Source organism: Procambarus clarkii, chromosome 81, assembly GCF_040958095.1.
Source record: "Procambarus clarkii isolate CNS0578487 chromosome 81, FALCON_Pclarkii_2.0, whole genome shotgun sequence".
NCBI classification, from domain to species: domain Eukaryota; kingdom Metazoa; phylum Arthropoda; class Malacostraca; order Decapoda; family Cambaridae; genus Procambarus; species Procambarus clarkii.
The window spans coordinates 3,187,777-3,209,497 of record NC_091230.1 but is presented as its reverse complement, the minus strand read 5'-3'; the positions used below and the strand labels follow the sequence as shown (position 1 = coordinate 3,209,497).

The 21,721-nt window shown below is 47.3% G+C and overlaps 1 protein-coding gene across 6 annotated transcripts in view; it reads right to left on the bottom strand.

The window, feature by feature from the left end:
* The window catches only part of IKKepsilon (I-kappaB kinase epsilon), a 395,291-nt gene that overhangs the window by 305,240 nt on the left and 68,330 nt on the right, over positions 1 to 21,721 (bottom strand). For 5 of the 6 annotated variants that reach the window (XM_069315600.1, XM_045766596.2, XM_069315599.1 and 2 more), the window contains one exon: positions 19,461 to 19,601. In XM_069315600.1, coding sequence (XP_069171701.1) covers positions 19,461 to 19,601 — 141 coding nt within the window. Of the gene's footprint in view, positions 1 to 19,460; positions 19,602 to 21,721 lie in introns of those variants that run through there. The other variant, XM_069315602.1, reaches the window with a different exon arrangement.

Here is a 21,721-nt window from a genome sequence, read left to right as displayed (position 1 = left end):
AAAGGCCACAAAGACGCAGCTACTCACACAGTCAGCTGATCGGCGGCCGCCCTCAAGGCCAGACGCACTAATATTTGTCCTTCAACAATATTGTTTGTGGTGTTATTACGCTATATACACATATTATATATAAGTATCTACCTGTTTTATTCACCATACCTGAACAAATAAACTGGTATGGTGCCCAAAGACCATAGTGGCCATCAGTAAACACCATGCCAAGACGTGCAGACAACGCTCCTCCCTCATCAAAATGGCGGCTCCCAACCTACTCCTCTCGCTGTTATCACACTCTATACACACGTTATATATAAGTATCTACATTTGTGTTCACCATATCGAACCACTAAGCTGGTATGGTGAGTGCAGTCAATAAATGGTGGCCACACACAGTCAGAAGACGACGCCACAACCCTCCCTCGCACAGCCTTACTCCTCCCTCCATGGAGCACAGCGCTAAATATCACCACAATCCTGCTATTATCAGAATCCTGGTCAGTTTTATCACAGTCAGGGGGCTTCAGTAATACTATCACTGCTAAATAATAGCAGTATCATATATATTATGGTATTTGTAGGCAATGCTGTGGTCACAAGCTGAACAGCGGTGCTGTGAGCTCGTGCTGCGTGCGCCAGCCTTGGTGGCTTGCTCAATACTGACGCTGTAACACCCAAGAATGTTGGCTGGATTTTTTTTCTAGGTGGTATCTGGCAACTATTGGTCGTGGCTGTACTATAGCTGCCCCTATCCCAGGCGGGGAGTTTAAATTATAGCGCTAGACACGAAATCATATATAAATGATGTGCGCGGTTTCGGTTTTGTCACTGATATCATTTATATATGATATGCGCGGTTTGAGGGTTAAACATCATGTTATTTTCTGCTACCCAATCAAAAATTTTGTTGATATCTGCTTGTAATTTTTCCATGTCTTCAGCAGAGATAATTTTAATTTTCAATTAACGTACGGGATGATCAGAATGTTCGGCAATATGTTCATTGTTTGTAATGTGTGTCTATATATGTATGAACACGTTGTACTGAACGGGGTGAGAATAGATTGAGCTACCTCATCCCTTTCTGTGTATTTTACCTCGATAAACTTATTTCAATTTCAATTTCAACCGGCTTGGCAGCAGCAGTGCCTGGGCTTCCCATAGGGATACATCCCCCTGTGGGCCCTGGAAACCCCCATCGGGGCTCGGTTGACCAATGGGAGTGTCCTCTGAGTCCCATCTCGTCTTGTGGGAGCTTGAGGGTTACTCGTTGCCCTTGTCTCCTGGTGACAATCACCTGTTTTGCCTCCGTCATGCTGCTTGTTGGGTTGACGACACATTCGACCTGGGGTCTTGCAAGACTTGCCCTCCGCATGTTCTCCAGTTTACCCACTCTACTTTAGCTGCCGATAGGGATCAAGCAGCTTGCGCATTGCATGCTAGGTTTAGGTTGTTGCAACACACTAGGTTGGTTGTCCACACGAATGCTTCAGGGCTGCCCCGTTTTGATTTTAGCGATCAGGTCTTGGGGGCGTTGGTCGCTTCAACCTTGGTTCAGTCCATGGCCCTTTATCCACCCCTTGTTGGTGTGGTTCACCCTCCCTCCCCCCTCCCCCCTCCCAAATGCCAGCTGCCAAATGTCTGTGGGTTTCGGAGTCAGGGTAGGATTTAGCTGGGGATGAGACTCGGGCAGTTCCTCAGCATTCGATGCAGAGACGAAGGCATTTGAGGCGGTTCCTCCCGCCGAGGCTTTTGGGTCTTTCCTGCAGGGGCCTCCTTTCATGATGCTTTTTCCCCTTGGACTTTTCTTCAAGGGTGGGGGACGACTCTGCCCTGGATCCTGGTTTGGAGGCTTCCTGGGCTCAGGGAGAAGGCAGCCTTGGGACACTTCGGCCCCTTTGATTCTGCCTGGGTTTTGGTGCCCTCGGGGTGAGGTCTGTTGTTGTAAGGTTTGAGGTTTTCGTATACCCCCCCTTCCTTGTACGAATTTGATATGGGTTCGGCTCACCCTCAGGTTCGTTTCCGGGTTCCCTTGGGTTCCGCGGCTTCATCCTTCCAGAGGTTTTCTACCTCTCTGATTTCCCCTGCGGATGTTTGAGAGGCCCTCAGTGCCTACCTCCTGCGAGACCAGGATTTTGTCTCTGATGGATCTGATTTCCTTTGAGTTCGGGTCTTCTTTGTGGAACTGGGTGCATTATGAGGTTCCGGTGTCTTCCTAGCTTGCGAACTGCTCTTTCTTCTCACTTGGGACGTGGCACGCGTTTTGTCGTACTCGCACACTTGGGTGGCAAGAGCTCACTATGGAATTGCAGGTTTATTTAGGGGATGCTTTTGAGCACCTTAATGCATAACTTTACACCCCCCATGCTTCCTTGTAAGGTTGGCTTGCTCCAGTTGCATGCCCAGGGCCTTTCCCTTATGGCTGCTCTGGTTGCCGAGGATCTTCGTGCTCACTGGTATTGATTCTTGGTTCTCCGCTTCTTTTCCCTTCTCAAGCTGTCTTCGAACTGTCTTGTGGAGGACATGGAGGCATTGAGTGCCAGGCCTTCTTCTGCCGTGTTGACTTCTGCGACATTTCCAAGTTATATGCGCCTATCCTCCGGGAGGATAGGCGCATATAGTGTCTCATAAAAAGTGTTACTTTTTTTTTATGCCTCTTGCCTCACATGTCAGCAAGCCATCCTTGCTCTTTCTTTTGATTCTGCTTGGGATCCTGGCTCTTAGATTTTCATCTCTGTTTTGTCCGCTGTTATTTGCGAACTTGGTTGTCACCAAGGTTTTACAGGTGGTGTCTGCTACTTGCCTCCCTCTTTCGGATCTGTTGGTTATCCGGGGTGCGCGTTCTTGCACCTCCCGGAAGGGTCGAGCCAAGACTCGAGTATCTGTTGGTCGAGTTGGATCCTTGGAGCTAGTTTCTGAGCCAGTGGGTCATTTCAGGGCCGCCACTGACGGGGCGCTGGGGAGGAGGCTCGCACTGTTTGCTCATGCTTGGTCCCAAAATTCGTGGGCATTTCAGGTCATGTCTTCTGGCCTGCTGTGGTGTTGGGAGGTTCAGGGCCGGTGGGACAGGCTTCTTCCCCTTCCCCTTCACTTTGTGAGGTCATCTTGGAGTGGGTGCAGTTGAGCATGGTCGAAACGACCTCGTCCCTCAGGTGGGTTTCCCCCTTGTTTACAGTGACAAAATGGGACTGTGCAGATCTGCAGTTCATTCTGGACTTGTTCCGTCTGAATCCCTGGATTCCTTGCCCCTCCTTTCGGATGACCACTCTGTCCCAAGTCCGGCTCCTCTAGGAGCCGGGTTCGTGGATGGTGACTCTGGACCTCCAGGACGCGTACTGGCACATTCCCATTTATTCAGGGTTCAGAGACTTATTAGGTTTTGTGGTGGGGCAGCAGGCTTACCACTTTCGTTGCCTGCCTTTTATGCTGAATCTGACACCTTGAGTTTTCACACGTCTTACCAGGGTTGTCATGGCCCATCTGTGTCTGCTAGGTGTTCAGGTTTTGGCCTACCTCAATGACTGGTTGGTGTGGGCTTCCAGCCACTCTGCGGGTCTGCTCGCCAGGGATTTGTTCCTTTCCCAGTTTGCCGGGTTCAGGTTCCTGGCAAACTGGAAGAAGATCCATCTGGTTCCATCTCAGGTTCGGACCTGGCTGGTCCTTGTTTGGGATTCCTGGACTGTGTCCTTGTCTCTCCCTCAGGAGGCATTGCTCCTGCTGCAGTACCGTCGTCTGCTCTTTCTGAGGGGGTCCCTGGTCACTCGGCGGTTGCTCAAGTGACGGTTGTTCGGTCAATCAACTGATGTACAGATTCCTGAGCTTACTGGACTTTATCATATCTACATATGAAACTGTGTATGGAGTCAGCCTCCAACACATCACTGCCTAATGCATTCCATCCGTTAACTTCTCTGACACTGAAAAAGTTCTTTCTAACGTCCCTGTGGCTCATTTGGGTACTCAGTTTCCACCTGTGTCCCCTTATTTGTGTATCCCCATGTTAAACAGTTTATCCTTTTCAACCCTGTCTATTCCCCTGAGAATTTTGTAGGTAGTGATCATGTCTTCCCTTACTCTTCCGTCTTTCAGTGTTGTGAGGTGCATTTCACGCAGCCTTTCCTTGTAATTCATGCCTCTTAGTTCTGGGACTAGCCTAGTGGCATACCTCTGAACTTTTTCTAGCTTCATCTTATGCTTGACAAGGTACGGGCTCCATGCTGGGGCCGCATACTCCAGGATTGGTCTTGCATATGTGGTATACAAGGTTCTGAATAATTCCTTACACAAGTTCCTGAAGGCAGTTCTGATGTTAGCCAGCCTCGCATACGTCGCAGACGTTATACTTTTTATGTGGGCTTCAGAAGACAGGTTTGGTGTGATGTCAACTCCTAGATCTTTCTCCATGAAATACTTAATCTTTCATTCTGTATCCTGTGTCTGGCCTTGTGCTTCCACCGCCTAGTTTCATTACTTTACATTTACTCAGATTGAACTTTATTGCCATTTGTTGGAGCACTCATTCAGTTTGTCTAGGTCCTCTTGTAGCCTCCTACTATCTTCCTCTGTCTTAATCCTCCTCATAATTTTTGCATCATCAGCAAACAATGAGAGGAACCATTCTATGCCCTTAGGGAGATCATTTACATATATCAAAAACAGTATAGGTCCAAGGACTGAACCCTGTGGGACTCCATTGGTGATGCCTCGCCAATCTTAGACCTCACCCCTCACAATGACTCGCTGTCTTCTGTTGCTTACGTACTCCCTTTTCCAATGGAGTACCTTCCCTTTCTGGAATACTCCGTACTCCAGAAAAGCTGTAGTAGTAGTGGTAAAAGCTGGAGTACATCAGCTTTTGCACTAGCCTCTTGTGTGGTACTGTGTCAAAGGCCTTCTGGCAATTCAAAAAATGCAGTCTGCCCCAACCCTCTTCTTTCTTGCCTGATTTCTGTTGCCTGATTGTAGAATTCAATTAATCCTGTGAGACAGGACTTGCCATCTCTGAACCCATGTTTATTTTGTGTTACAAAGTTCCTTCGCTCCAGATGTTCCACTAGCTTTTTTCGCACCATCATCTCCATTAACACTTTCGCGCTATCTGGACGCGCCGGCGCGTTCGGTTTCGTCTAACGTAAACGCATAGTGGACATAAAGTTATGTCAACTTTTAAAATATTTGTATAAAATTCAATTTTTATCCGATTTACTTTGGGTTTGTTTCAAACTGCGCGCTATGAGGCTCTCTTTCTCACCACTAGGCTGCATGGTACAATAAGTTCATGAAAGGTGTGGATAACGTCGATCAAATGGTATTTTGTCCCAAACGGGTTGCAGGTGGGTGACTTTAGCCGTTTATACTGGTAATTCTTCCCCCATATCATGTATTATATGCATATGTCTGTTTAGGGAATTTTATTCCGATCAATATACAACCAAAAATAACTGTGTGCAACAAGTATAATCTTGACAAACATAACAAAAGTAAAAATATTTCGTGTGTGTTTGACGCTCACTGATATGTTCCAGCGTTGTTTTATATTTGTCGCTATTCTAACTTACGCTTTGTTGATATTTTTTACCTATGGGCACATAGAACATTCTATTGCGAATACATTGACATGAAAATGAATGACGTACATAGAAAATTAATGTCATGAGAGTGAAATAAGTATAAACTTTCAAAGCGCTGTGCGTCGTCCCGTCACCGATACCGGGTAACAATTTCACCACTTCCCACACTCTTGCGGGCGGGCTGCATCAATATTCAACGCTTATATTCATATCACCGTGTTGGGAATTTCATTGCGAGTCCATTGATACCAAAATTAACGCTGTAGAACAAGTGTGGAGGTGATTATAATCCCAAGAGTAAAAACATTTTGTTGCTGATGGGCGCTCACGGCGAGTCATCTACGTAGTTATTTATTTGGTGCTGGTATCCCTATATGTTTCGTGACTTATTTTACTAATGTTCTTCTAGAGAATTTTATTGCAAACACGTTGGTGCCAAAATGAAATACGTAGCATGAGAACTAAGGTCAGGAGAGTAAAAAGAGTATACACATTTTTGTTTTTACGCTTAAGCGATAAAAACGCAGCGCGCACATTCGGTTGGCTGAGTGACCTTTGCGGAGAGCGCGAAAGTGTTAATGTGCATAGAACGCGAGTTAGGGACATTGGCTTGTAGTTCAGTGCCTTCTGTCTATCCCCCTTCTTGTATATCGGGACTACATTAGCCGTCTTCCAAATTTTTGGCAGTTCCTGTTACCAGTAATTTGTTATACACTTTGGGAGAGTGGTAGGCACAGTGCTTCTGCTCCTTCCTTTAGGATCCAAGGGGAGATCCCGTCTGGGTCTATAGCCTTTGTCACATCCAACTCGCATCCAAGGCCTTCTGTGTCATTATCACATTATCACATCCAAGGAGAGATCCCGTCTGAGTCTATAGCCTTTGTCACATCCAACTCACATCCAAGGTCTTCTGTGTCATTGTCACATTATCACATCCAAGGGGAGATCCTGCCTGGGTCTATAGCCTTTGTCACATCCATTCTTTGTAAGTACCTAAGTAAGAGCTTCCTTACATCCCCAGCGGTAATCCCAAACTCTTCTAGTGGTGCCTGGTTAATTATTCCCTCTCTTATCTCTGGAATTCTCCTTTCTCTTATGTGAAGACCTCCTGGAATTTCTTATTCAGTTCCTCACACCCTTCCTTGTCGTTTGTAGTGAATCTGTCTGCCCATATTCTTAGTTTCATTACCTGTTCTTTAACTGTTGTTTTTCTCCTGATGTGGCTGTGCAGTAATTTAGGTTGCGTCTTTGCCTTGCTTGCTGTCATTTTCGTATTGCCCTTCTGCCTCTCTTCTCACCCTGACGTATTCATTCCTGACCCCCTGGTATCTTTCTCTGCTCTGAAGTGTCCTGTTATTTCTATAGTTTCTCCAAGCCCTTGTACCTCATTGCTTAGCTAGCCTACATCTCTGATTAAACCACGGGCTTCTCATCTGCATATAATTTTTTTTTCCTTTTGGACTGGGACAAATTTGTCTGCTGCCTCCTTACACTTTTTTGTGATGTAGTCCATCATGTCTTGGGCCGTCTTTCCCCCGAGCTCTGTTTCCCATGTTATATCAGTCAGGAATTTTCTTATTTCCTCATAGTTTCCCCTTATGGGATGCCAGCCTTTTGTTTTCAGTTCTCCTCCTTGAGTTCATTAACCCTTCTTCTGTTAACAACTTTGGTTGAAATGCAACCCATCAATGAAACAACCCTAGTTGCAATGAGCAGTTTAAGAGTTAAGGCACTCAACCGGTGGCGCACATAACGCCTTAAGGCGCTTGTAGGAATATCGTAGGATTATGAATATTGTAGAAGAACAATACACGTACTGTGGGACATGACGTTAATGCTGTCAACAATTTAAATATTTGTAAAAATTCCCTTTATTATCCGATTATTATGGGACATGTTTGAAAATGCACAATAAAGTCTTCCCATTATCTGTATACCCTACATAGCATCACGGCACTGCTGCATGGGTGGCCATCCACACAGGAGGCTCATTGTTTTCGTGACCTCGCTCGTAACTTCTGCGGCCTACCCTCAAGTCGAAACGTGTGCTCGTTCCAGTTGTTTTACCTCAGGTATTTTTTGTTACTGCCTTTATAAACATGAAGCAACACAAAAACAAATGACATAGTGTAACTAATAATGTCGGGAATGAATAACGATCGTAAACAGCAATGAAAAGCCGTTTTTTTTTTCACATGACGATGTACTTTATTTTATGGTATTGGTAACGTTGTTCTTGTACTTGTTCTTATATGCATACTGTATATCCCTTTAAAGAGTTCTATTGTGAACAATTTGATGCTAACTTGAATGGCATAGCACAAAAATTGAGGTGAGAAAGCTGAAAAAGAGTACAAACATTGGAATGTGGGGGGGGGGTCACGGGCAATGCCCGGACTACCTTGCAGTGCGCCTACCTGATTGCTTTTCTCAGTGAGTGTGATTGAACAATCTCTAGTTACATGTGCCTCTTCAAGGAGGTCTTGGTTTTAACTCTGGTCTATGGTAGGCCAACAGGAAGCCTATTATTGATGCGATTTAGTATAATAAGTTATCTCAGTGACACAGCTTCATGGACCAACAGGGGCCCACTCAGAAAGAGGTGTTTCATTACATTCAGCACTGGGTTTATGTGCTCACCATGGCCTTCAGACCCAGTCAGATCTGACCCTTTGAGGTGAGTGAAGAAGATTAGCTCAGAAAACACAAAGTACAGTAATTTGTTCTAATGCAAATATTCTTAGGGTATTGTTTGCAACTATGACTACTGAAAATGACTGAAAATGTTCCATGGAATCAGGGTGAATGTGTAGAAATTGTAGCAGAATACAAAAGTCTACTGTCTCTAAGAAGCCATGGTCTCAATACAGACAGGATTAACTCAAACTACTCAGCAAAGGGGCAGGGAAACAAAAAATATTTGAATTATGTAAAAAACCAGCGTTGAATGTAATGAAATGCCATTTTCTGGGTGAGCCCCAGAGGCTCCCTGGAGCTTATCAGGCAAATGTATGTTATATTAGACCGGGACATTAGCCAAGGAGTTCAGACCTACCAGGGACCAACGCCAGAACCTGGCCCCTTCAGAGAGGTTTGAGGAAGCAATGGCCCTGGAAAACCTCCTTATGGTTGGGGTTTTCCTTATCTGCTATCGACTGGGGTTAGGCACCCAGAAAGGTAGGCATAACAAAACAAACCCCATATGGTAAAAAACTAAAACAGAAAACCAAACAGAGAGGTAGAAACTCCCTACAATCACAAGGAAACAAGCAAACAAGCAAACATCACACTTTACTGTCGTGCCGATCGTTTGCGCAGCCCTCCCCGCCCCGAGATTGGAAGGGGGGAGCCCCGGACCTTACTGCGCCGGCTGCCTTGCATCAGTTCGGAAGCTAAGCTTCAACCAACGTGAAAAAAACGCAGACTGGTGGGACAGAGGGTTGCCAGGGAGCCTCCGGGGCTCACCCAGAAAATGGCGTTTCATTACATTCAACGCTGGTTTTCTGTGGGGAGCCCTTACAGCTCCCTGGAGCTTCATACCCAAAGAGAAAGAAAAGAAAGGGCTGACCTGGGAGGCGGCCGCCACAAACTCCGCAACGCGAAGCCAAGACAACAGGATCCAACCTGCGACCCAAGGCAACACAAGAACGCACAGGAGCAGACACGCGCACAAAGAACGGGCGGCCAGAAACCTGTGCAACCCTCAAATCCTTGCACCCGAAATGAGCCCTAGACGTCACCAACACAGCAGCGAAAGTTGCAAACATTCGAACAGCACGGGCACAAGGATAGACCGCAGGCTGGAAGACTTAAAAACTCTGCGGACGACCTGGGAGACCCGAGCCCTGAAACAGGGAACGAGGGGAACCGGATCAACTCAAAGCGCATCCCCAGACACGGTACGCAGGTAACGGCAAAGAGGCGCAACCAAGCAACACAGAACGCACCCCCGGTCGAACCAATCAAGCATCAATAACCCAAGGACCCCTCCGGAAAGCAGCCGTCTCGACTGTCGCCAGAAGGACGGAGAAAGGCTGCAAACCTAAAAACCTACCACCAGTACCAAAAGAGCAGAAACCTCTGCACTGGAAGAGCCGGAAGCTTCCCGCCCCGACCGGCAGAGGCCCATGCCAACAAAATATGGCCTATGAAAACAAAACTTGAACCGAAGGGGCTACCACAAACTGAGAAGACGATAAGGGGGCATCCTGATCAAGGACCAGGACGGCTCAGGCGACGCATGAGCAGGCTGGAGGTGAAACAAAACACGAGAAAGGTTACAGAACGGGGCAGATGTGACGTCCACCCCGAACGCAAGCCGGAGCGATTCCGCCAGCATCACACAAAATGAGGCGACAGTAAGAAACGTCAAATAACTGTAGTCCTGAAAACCCAAGAAAGGACAAGACAACCCAATGTGAAAGAGAAGACAACCTACGAAGAGCAAGAAAAAAGGTGCATAGAAACTCCAGGAACGTCATATTGTCATCGAGACGAACCTCACAGGTGGGACACCATCAATGAAGCCACCCGATCACCATAGAGATGGTGATACCTACATCAAAATACCAGACGCAAAGAGCCGAGGAGCAGACCGTACCAGTCACATACAGGACCGGTCCGACCTGGCAAAAAAGGCGGAACTGCGGGAAAACGCCCTGGGTTCGGACACCTATCAAGCAGCGTCTGTAAATAAAGCTGGGCCGGCCACCAAGGGACCATGAGGACTACTCTCCTTGGGAATGGACTCAAACTGAGCCAGAACCCAAAGCAATAGCTGGACCAGGAGAAGAGGAACAGGTACCCCCACCTCGACCAGTCCTGCCGAAAGGCATCCACCGTGAATGCCTCGCAAGCGGGTAAGGGCGCCACATAGAATGGGCGACGCCTAGACCGCGCCGACACGAAGATGTCCATGGCGGGGAGTCCATACGTCCGGCAGAGCCAACGAAACGAATCGGCGATAACTAGCCAATCTGCGAACAGAGGAATGAACTGAGATAGGCTGTCCACCAGGCCGTAGGACACACCCCGGACATGAACCTCACAGTTAGCCAAAGCTCGAGAACCCAACAAACGAGCCACTCTAAGGGACCAACCCAAAAGGTCAAACACCTAAGAGAAACCCTGTGGTTCCGCAAAGAACCGCCAGAGAACAGTCTGAATGGAGCTGGATGGTAGAGCACCGCGTGACCCGAACCCTCCGAAGTGCAAACCAGACAGCCACAAACTCCCGAACAGTGATGTGAGCCCGACGGACGGACAGGCCCCACCATCCCCAGCCGACCTGGTGAGCACTGGTCACAAAGCCCAGGCCAAGAGAAATGACCCATCCGCGAACACATCGAGGGAAAGCTCAGGGAGGTGCCAAGACACAGAACCCCGAAAACCCCAAAGAGGAAGCTGGTGACGCAGCACCAACACATGATCCCTGGAGGATGAACTTAATGATTGTAAGAGAGGCGGAAGGGACGTCCCCGAAGGAACCAGACGCCGAAGCCAAACCCAACCCTGCGGGCAGACCAGCACGTCGAAGTTCAGACTCCCGCACAACCGTTTGAGCAACCGCCGAGCAACCTGGGACCCCCTCATAAACAGCCAAAGGCGGAACCACAGCCGCAGCAACACTTCTGGAGGGAAATACAAGGAGCGGCCCAAGAGCCCTAAACAAGACCCAGCCAGGTCTGAACCCGGGACGGAAACAGATGGAACGGCCTCCAGATCACCAGGAAACCGAACCCGGCAATCTGGAAAAAACCACACCCCTGGCGAGCAGACAAGCAGACCGACTGGGAGCCCACACCTGACGCCAGTTGTCAAGGTAGGCCAGACACCGAATCCTAAGCAGACTCACACAGGGCACCAAGATCCAGTAAAGATGCGTAAATACACCAAGTGCCAATTACAAACTAGGGAAGGCAACAAAAACGGCAAGCCTGAAGCCCCACCACCAACTGTGCCAGTCCCGGAAACCTGGAGAGGAACGTGCCAAGACGTGACCTGGAGGTCCAAGGCCACCATCCAGGCATCCGGTCACAGCAGAAGCCGGACCGGAGACAACAGTCCTCCGATGAGGGCATACAATCCAGGGCGCAGACTGAACAAGTCTAGAAGAACCCCAGATCCGCCACGCCCATGTCTGCATTGAGCAGACGGGAACCCAAAAGGATGGGGCGGATCAACCACGTCCAACCCACCCACTAAAATGACATGACGAAGCGCACGGGAAGAAGCCCACCCTGCCAGCCCCGAACCCCCCAAAGGGGGAGAAGCCGTTCGCCGCTACCAGAGGCTAGAAGACAACCAAAAACGCCCACTAACTGCGGGACCAAGCGAGGGTCAACAGAGCAAGCTGCTTCCCCAGCACCCCGTCAACAGTGAAGGGAACAGAGCCCCTTCCGACAGAAAAGTATATATATATGTACGTGTACACGCACATATACACGTGAAAAGAAAGTTACAAGCTGCCGACCAGTGGGCAAAGAGCACCATGCCGGCCAGGCGAAGAAGGCACAAAATAGCATCAAAAGACCCACCTCGACAACAAAACCCAAAGCCCTGGCACAACCACAACACGTGCAAAGACCCAAAAAGAACACCCTGCAAGCCAGGAAGATCCCGAAACCCCAGAAGGCAGAACCGGGTCACACATGAGGAAATAAAGCCCCCTGAACCCACAAAACTCAAAACCAAACCACCGAAGGGGGACAAAGGGGGGCCCATGAGGAAGAAACCTCTGGAACGAATCCAAAGAACCCAAAGGAACCCGGAATCGAAGCCAGGGAGAGCACAAACCACCACATTTGCCGGCGGAGATACACCACAGAAAGGCAAAGCACAGCCCCCAGACAGAACCCCCAGGGAAACGGCCAAAACAGACCGAAAACCGAGGGACAAGGTGTGGGAGCAGGCATAAACAGACAGGGAGACCGAGCCCAAACCCTAGGGGCCCAGACCCAAAACAGACAAAACGGAAAACCTGGTGTGAAAATCAACACTCAAATGTTCCCAGAGTTACAGAAGACGGGCAGAAAACACCAGAAAAGCAAAGAAACGACAACAGGAGAATAAAACCCCTGAAAGAGGTGAAAAAACTCACCCTAGACGCTCGCTCGCACACCTAGAAGCATGTAAACAAACTGCAACGCCGCCCTGGTGGCCACGCCAGGAAACCGGCAGAAGAAAATGGACACCAAAACAGGGGGCTGTGTCCAACGCAAAAGATACGAAAACACGCCAGCAAAAGTGGGAAGCAAGCAGACTGGATGGGCGAAAAAATCTGCCCAGAAGCAGAAAACCCAGGCAGGGGCAAACAGCCCCAGAACTGCTAGCAGGTATCCTCCACAGCCCTGGGAACCCGCAACAGAGGCCCCGGGGCAGAGCCATCCTCCACGCCCTCCGCCCTTAAAGAAAAGGAAGAGTCCATGGGAAAGGCAGCAAGAAAGGGCCGCAGGTAAGACCCAGAAGCCTTGGCAGAAGGAACAGGCTTGAAAACCTCCGTTCCCAACCCGAACAGGGAAGCCCCCGAAACCGCCCAAGTCTCGGCCCCAACTAAACTCCACCCTGACCCCGAAACCCGCAGACGGTCTGGAGCCGGGAACAGGGAGGGAAAGGGGCGAACAGCACCTAACTAAAAGGGGGCGGCCCCGGGGCATCTGAGTGGGAAACCAACCTAGCGTGTTGCAGCAACCTAACCTAGCTTGCAACACGGATGCCGCCTGTACTCTGAACAGTAATAACATCAGGGAAGTACTGGAGAACAAGCAGAGAATATATCTCGCAAGACTCCAGGTCAAGGTGTCAGGGACCCAACAGGCAACATGACGGAGGTAAAAGTGACGACTGTCACCCGGAGACAAGGGCACAGCAATCAACGAACCCGCACAAGACGGGTTGGAACGTGGAGGACACATTCAATGGTCCACCGAGCCCCGACAGGGTTTTCCAGGGCCCGTAGGGTAACAACTACGGGAAGCCCGAGCAAGGTGTTGCTAATCGGTTAAAACCCAAAACTAACAAGGGGCTAGAGGACAACACTGAAAACCCCTGCGACGTGTACAATCACAGGGGACTAGCAGAGGAACACCAAACACTACCAGTGGAACTATAGCCACACTAGGCAGACCCTTACCAGGCAAAGAAAATATAAACAAAAGAAAACCACCCCTCAAAAGTACACCGTTACCAGAGGCAACAGAAACTAGTCGCCGCTTAGGTGGCAGGTCACACAACACCTTGACGCCCTAACCAGCACAATGCCAGTCCCTATGCAGGGCCAAACAAGGGCCCCAAGCCCCAGCTGGCCCAAAGGGCGAGGCAAATGCCGAGCAGCAAGAACCTCTACGGCAATGGTTCCCGAACGCCCCAGGGAAGATAATCCTGTCACGCAGGAGCAGTACTCACAGAGCGCTTAGGGAAGGAAGCCCCTAAGCGCATGCAGCCTCAGTACTGATGAGGAACACCTGGCCACTGCACAACACAACATATGGCCGTGAACGCCACGAAAGGCAAACACCGCCTAGGAAACCGAGGCCAGAGAAGTGTCCATCCCGGTTGACATTAGCTTACGAACTGATGCTAGGCAGCCGGCGCAGTAAGGTCCGGGGCTCCCCCCCTCCCCCTCTCGAGGCAGAGAGGGCTGCGCGGATTATCGGCGCGGCAGTAAAGTGTGATGTTTGCTTATTTGCTTGTTTGCTTGTTTCCATGGGATTGTAGGGAGTTTCTACCTCTCTGTTCGGTTTTCTGTTTTAGTTTTTTACCATGTGGGGGTTTGTTTTGTTATGCCTACCTTTCTGGGTGCCTAACCCTGGTCAATGGCAGATAAGAAAAACCCCAACCATATGGGGGTTTTCCAGGGTTATCTTGAGATGATTTCGAGGCTTTTAGTGTCCCTGCGGCCCGGTCCTCGACCAGGCCTCCACCCCCAGGAAGCAGCCTGTGACAGCTGACTAACACCCAGTTACCTATTTTACTGCTAGGTAACAGGGGCATAGGATGAAAGAAACTCTGCCCATTGTTTCTCGCCGGCGCCTGGGATCGAACCCAGGACCACAGGATCACAAGCCCAGCATGCTGTCTGCTCGGCCGACCGGCTCCCCAAACCTCTCAGGGCATTGCTCCCTGAAACCTCTCTGAAGAGACCAGGTTCTGGTGCTAGTCCCTGGTAGGTCTGAACTCCTTAGCTAATGTCCTGGTCTAATATAACACGCATTAACCCGATAAGCTCCAGGGAGCCGTCAGAAATTACTATAAAAATGATAACCAAATCACCAGCTTATTGGCTTCAGCGTCGTGAAACTTTCATCAAAATATTTTCAGTAATTGATTTTAGACAAATTTTTTAAAAAGAAGAACGATTTGTTAATATAGAGAACAACTCCAATTAACTGGAACTGATGAATAATGCAGTAATAAAGACTATATTTTTATCACCTCTGTTTATTATCTGATTTTGTTGTAACCTTCACATTCTGGCGAGTTCATACCAGTCCCTATGTGAAGACAGAATGAAATTGATCAACAAATAAATCAGTCACAACTCGCAGAACTTGGGACTTTGAATTTTTTTTGCCCGATTTTTTCACAGATTTCAAACTATTTTCTTTGTCTCTTTAGGTTGTTTTGATGATCAGGGACCAGTTTATGGTTTTTCACTTACATAAAGTATACCCTAAATGTATCCCCTAAATCATAATAACCATAATAATTATCCCTATAGTTTTTTTTTTGGGGGGGGGGTATTTTTTCTTGATTTCCTTTCAACACATATTGATCTACAACTTTAACATATTCGAGTACGAATGCCAAACAATGTTTATTAAAACATACAAGTAAATTCACAAATTAGAACTGCCTTATTTATTGTCAATAACTTCATCTTCATTTATACCTACCTATAACTAGAATTTTAATTTACTTCAGTATCCAAAAATCTAGTTTCTGACCGATTCTCACCATTTTTACATATAGTGTAATTACCTAAGTGTAGTTACAGGATGAGAGCTACGCTTGTGGTGTCCCATTTTCCCAGCACTCTGTCATATAACGCTTTGAAATTGCTGACGGTTTTGGCCTCCACCACCCTCTCACCTAATTTGTTCCAATCGTCTACCACTCTGTTTACAAACGTGAATTTTCTTATATTTCTCTGGCAGCTTTGTTTCGTTAGTTTAAATCTATGACCTCTTGTTCTTGAAGTTCCAGGTCTCAGGAATTCTTCCCTATCAATTTCATCGATTCCTGTTACTATTTTGTACGTAGTGATCATATCACCTCTTTTTCTTCTATCTTCTAGTTTTTGCATATTTAATGCCTCTAACCTCTCCTCGTAGCTCTTATCCTTCGGTTCTGGGAGCCACTTAGTGGCATGTCGTTGCATCTTTTCCAGTTTGTTGATGTGCTTCTTAAGATATGGGTACCATACAACCGCTGCATATTCCAGCTTTGGTCTAACAAAAGTCGTGAACAATTTTATTAGTATTTCTCCATCCATGTATTTAAAAGCAATTCTGAAGTTAGAAAGTGTAGCATAGGCTCCTCACACAATGTTCTTTATGTGGTCCTCAGGTGATAGTTTTCTATCTAGAACCACCCCTAGATCTCTTTCTTTATCAGAATTCAATATAGATTTCTCACGTAATTTATAGGTTGCGTGGGGTCTATGTTCTCCTATTCCACATTCCATAATATGGCATTTATTCACATTAAATTCCATTTGCCAAGTGGTGCTCCATATACTTATTTTGTCCAGGTCTTCTTGGAGGGCATTACAATCATCTAAGTTTCTTATTTTTCCTATTTCTTATCATCATTAGCAAACATGTTCATATAATTCTGTATCCCATCTGGTAGATCATTTATGTAGACAATGAACATTACCGGTGCAAGAACTGAACCCTGTGGTACTCCACTTGTGACATTCCTCCAGTCCAATACATTGCCTCTGATTACTGCCCTCATTTTTCTATCCGAAAATGTTTCATCCATGTGCAGGCGATGAATCGCAATAACGTGGCTGAAGTAGTTTGACCAGACCACACACTAGAAGGTGAAGGGGCAACGACTTTTCGGTACGTCCTGGACCATTCTCAAGTTGATTGTGATGAGGGAGTTGTTGTTTTGATGAGGGAGGCGATACAGGGCAATAAATAGGCAAGAGAGAAGTGAGGAGCAAGGCAAAAGATACAAACGGTAGGTGTAGTAGAGGGGATAGTAGTAGGAATAAGAACTGCAGAAGGCCCATTGGCCCATACGAGGCAGCTCCTATTATAACCACCGAATGAGAAGGGGATAGTAATAGGAATGAGAAGAGGATAGCAAGGGAACGTAAGAGAAAACAATGAACAGAAAAGAGAGAGAGAGAAGAGAGAAAGAAAAGGAAAGAGAAAGAAAGATAAATGGAAGGGCAAGCTTATGTTAGGTCACGTTTGTTAGAAAGATTAGAGCATTTGAGTATATACTGTGAAAGGGAAGAGTCAACAGCAACAAAGCCAGGACTCAAGTTCATGTTGGGTACGTTGTGTATCAGAGTCGATTCAACAAGACGGCGTCTGTGTAGAGGCAGGAAAAATTATTTTGGAATAAAACCAATCAATAGGATGATTAGAATCCCTCACATGACAGAAGAGAGCATTGTTAGTGTCAGCAGACTTAACACTTCTCTTGTGTTCTTTAAGTCTGTCATTAATCAAGTGTACGGCCAGTTTCGCCAAAGTATTGGAAAGAACAAGACGAACAGGAAATAGAGTACGCACCAGCAGCATTAGAAGCAGGAGCAGCAGTGTGAACTAGATTGCTACGAAGTGTGTTAGTTTGTCGAAAGGCGAGCTTTATGTCAAGAGGACGAAAGGTATTAGTAAAAGTTTAAGGTTCCGATATGAAGGGAAGGCATAGTACAGTGCTACTAGTGTTGGAAGCAGGTTTAGGATGAAGGAAATTTCATTTAGCTTGAGAGTAGGCACAGTTGATGAAATGCATGGGGTAACCAAGGCGAGAGAATGATTTGTAGATAAGGACAATTTCAGAATCAAGAAACTGAGGGTCGCTGATGCGTAGAGCGCGAAGGAAGAGAGAGATGAGGACACTTTTCTTAACAGAAGGAGGATGGTAGGAAAAGAAGTGAATGTACATGCCACTATGAATGGTGCATGGGTTTGCGGTAGACAGAGAAAGAGAACTTGGACACAAAGCTGGCCCTCATTTTTCTGTCAGTTAGGAAATTTTTCATCCATGTTAGTAGCTTACCTGTCACTCCTCCAATATGTTCCAGTTTCCAGAACAACCTCTTATGGGGAACTCTGTCGAAAGCCTTTTTTAGGTCCAGATAGATGCAGTCAACCCAACCATCTCTTTCCTGTAAAATCTCCGTGGCTCGATCATGGAAACCAAGTAAATTCGTTACACAGGATCTTCCAGAGCAAAAACCATACTGTCTCTCTGATATTATATAGTTCTTCTCCAGGTGTTCTACCCATTTAGTTTTAATTATTTTTTCCAATATTTTAATTATTATACTTGTCAATGATACAGATCTATAATTGAGGGGGTCTTCCCTGCTGCCACTTTAATAGATTGGAACTATGTTAGCCTTTTTCCACACATCTGCTATGACTCCTTTACACAGGGATGCTTGAAAAATCAGTTGAAGTGGAATGCTGAGCTCAGGTGCACATTCTCTGAGAACCCATGGTGAAACTCCATCTGGACCAACTGCTTTGTTATTACTTAATTCCTTGAACATTTTTTCCACTTCGTCTCTAAACACCTCTATGTTGTTCTCTGGCATTCTTATTGTGTCTTGTTCCCTGAAGATTTCATTTTGCACAAACACACTTTGGAACTTTTCGTTTAATGTTTACACATTTCCTTTTCATTTTCCGTGAATCTGTTTCCTATTTTCAACCTCTGGATATTATCCTTTACCTGCAATTTGTTGTTTATGAATTTATAGAATAGGCCTGGTTCCGTTTTACATTTGTCCGCATTCCCTTTTTCAAAATTTCTTTCTGCCTCTCTTCTCACTGCCGTGTAGTTTCTTGCATCTTTGTATCGCTAATATGTTTGGGGGTTTGGCCTATTCCTATATTGATTCCATTTTTTGTGACTTTTGATCTCTGGCTCTGGCCTTTTGATCTTTGAGGGAGCCGGTCGGCCGAGCGGATAGCACGCTGGACCTGCGATTGTGTGGTCCTGGGTTCGATCCCAGGCGCCGGCGAAAAACAATGGGCAAAGTTTCTTTCACCCTATGCCCCTGTTACCTAGCAGTAAAATAGGTACCTGGGTGTTAGTCAGCTGTCACGGGCTGCTTCCTGGGGGTGGAGGCCTGGTCGAGGACCGGGCCGCGGGGACACTAAAGCCCCGAAATCATCTCAAGATAACTTCAAGATAACCTGGCCCTCTCGCAATTTCAGTTGAACCAATCTTGTTTCCTGGTTCTACATCTCTGCTTTGGTATAAATTTTTTTGTGCCTTTATCATATATTTCACCAAACTTGACATACATCTCATTTACTTCCTTGCCTAGCGACAAGTCTGTCCAATTATACTCACTAAAAAAATTTCTAAGGTCGCCATAATGTCCTCTCCTGAAGTCAGGTTTTTCAACTGCTTCAACCTCCTTATTTTCTTCCAGATTATAACGCATTGTATACTTTATTCTCAAAAAAACATGGTCACTTTTACCCAAGGGAGGAAGGTGCTGAATATCAAAAATATCTTCCTCCTTCCTGGTAAATATCAAATCTAGCATGAAGAGAACGTCCCTTTCCCTCATCCTCGTAGCTTGTTTAACCATTAAACCATGCAATACATATACAGTATAGATGATTTGAGTAACATTACCGATTCCGGTAATGCATTTTTTTAATTTACTTTAACAGAAATAAAATAACTCACATCTTCTTCGATTGCCAAAAGCTTGACAATGCTGTCATGATTAACCTTCTTGAGAACTTCAAATTCCCTCATCTGTACTTCATGTGGTCGCATGTGAGATAACTGATTAAAAGTTTTAACTGCCACTGGTTCACCAGTATGCTGAAATGCAAACAAATATAAATTATAAAGTAAGGTAGCACAGAGAGATCATAAAGTATATCTATGTCAACATATTCAGTAAAAGATCAAGAACAGCAACAGTAGGCAGAGCTGCAAAGCCCAAAGAATTAAGAAAGATTATGCACAACCTTCCTGAAGTTCACAATCATTAAAAAAAAAACAGCGTTGAATGTAATGAAACACCATTTTCTGGGTGAGACCCGGAGGCTTCCCGGAGCTTACTAGGCTGATATGCTAATGTCAGACTTTGGCATCAGCCATGTGCATGGAGTTCTGTGGGCCTACCGGGGACCACGAGCCAGAACCTGGCCCCCTCAGAGAGGCATGAGGAGCAATGGCCATATAGAAACCCCCGTGTGGTTGGAAATAGTCTATGTCTGCCATCGACCGGGTTAGGCACCCAGAAAGGTAAGCATCTCAAAACAAGCCCCTATTCTGGTGAAATTATTGCTACCAAAAGCCAAACAAGTGGATTGAACTCCCTTGAAAGAAACGAGCAAACAATCATGACGTCACACGTCGCTACACCACTGTCTGCGCAGCTCCCACCTCCCTGGTAGGGAAAAGGGAGAGTCCCCAGACCCCTCGTGCCGGCTATCCACCCGTCAAGGATAGCTGGCGCGAGGCTGGATGTCAAAAACACGTGAAAAACTGCCGACCGGGGGGAGGGAGGGATGCCGGGGAGCCTCCGGGTCTCACCAAGAAAATGGTGTTTTATTACATTCAACACTGGTTTTCTGGAGGGAGCCCCTTCGGCTCCCCAGAGCTAACTACCCAAAGAGGAATGTGTAGGGATTTACCCGGGAGGTGGTCGTTGCTCACTCCTCAACTCGAAGGTGAGACAACTGGCTGCAACTGCCGACCCAAAGCAACACAGGCCCGACGAGGTCCAGGGACATTCACGGGGTAATGAGCAGCCAGGACCCTGTTCGACCGCCAAAAGCCTTATGCCCGAATGTCAGTCCAGGACATGTTGTCAAAGATGGCAGCAAGAGCAGCCAACTTACGAACGTCATGGGCACGGGGATAGACAGCAGGCTGGCTAGCCTTAATTAATCTGCGGACAACCAGGGAGACCTGCACCAGCTAACAGGGAAGAAGGGAAACGGATCAACCCAAAGCACGTCCCCGGACACAGAAGCCGTAGCGCACAAATAACAGCGAAGAGCCACAACCGGACACAAAACATGATGCACCCCCGGCCTGACCAACCAAGCAACAACAACCCAGGGACTCCTCCGGAGAGCAACAGTCTCATTCTTCGCCAGAAAAGGAGGAGACAGCTGCAAACGACCAAAACTCTCACGAAGACAAAAAGAGCAGAAACCCCTGCGCCGGAGCAGAGCATGAAGCTCCCCAACTCAACCCAACCCCCGGAGGCCAATGCCAACAGAAAAAGAGCCTTGGAGAAACAATCCTGAACCGAAGGGGCCACCACAAACCGAGGAGAAGAACGAAAAGAGAGCACTCTGTCCAAAGACCAGGACGGCTCAGGCGGCGCATGAGAAAGCCAGAGGCGAAACACTGCACGAGACAGCTTGCGAAATGGCGCAGAAGTAACATCAATACCGAAATCAAGCTATAGAGGCTCCGGCAGCGCTGCACGATACGAAGTGACAGTATTAGGCATAAGGTCATGGTCCTGGAACAATCAAGAGAGAAAGGACAACACCACCCAAACAGAAAGCAAAACACACCGATGAAGACACAAAAAGAACCGGAAGGACCGCTAGGAGACTTCATACTGCCGCCGAGATGAAGCACGCAGGTGGGACACCAACAAAGAAGCCACCTGATCACAATAGAGATGATGATAAACTCGAGTCAAAAAGACCATATACGAAGAAGATCGAACCAGCCACATGATGCACCAGGCTGATCTGTTGGAAGAGGCAGAGCAGTGGGAAAACCTCTGGGTTCGGCCACCGGGCAGGCTGCGCCTGAAACCACGGCTGGGCCGGCCACCAAGGAGCCAAGAGGACTACTCTTCCCTGGTGGGACTCCAAGCGAGTCAGGACCTGGAGCAACAGCTGAACCAGGGGAAAGAGGTACTGGTACCCCCACCTCGACCAGTCCTGCCGAAAAGCGTCGACCCCGAT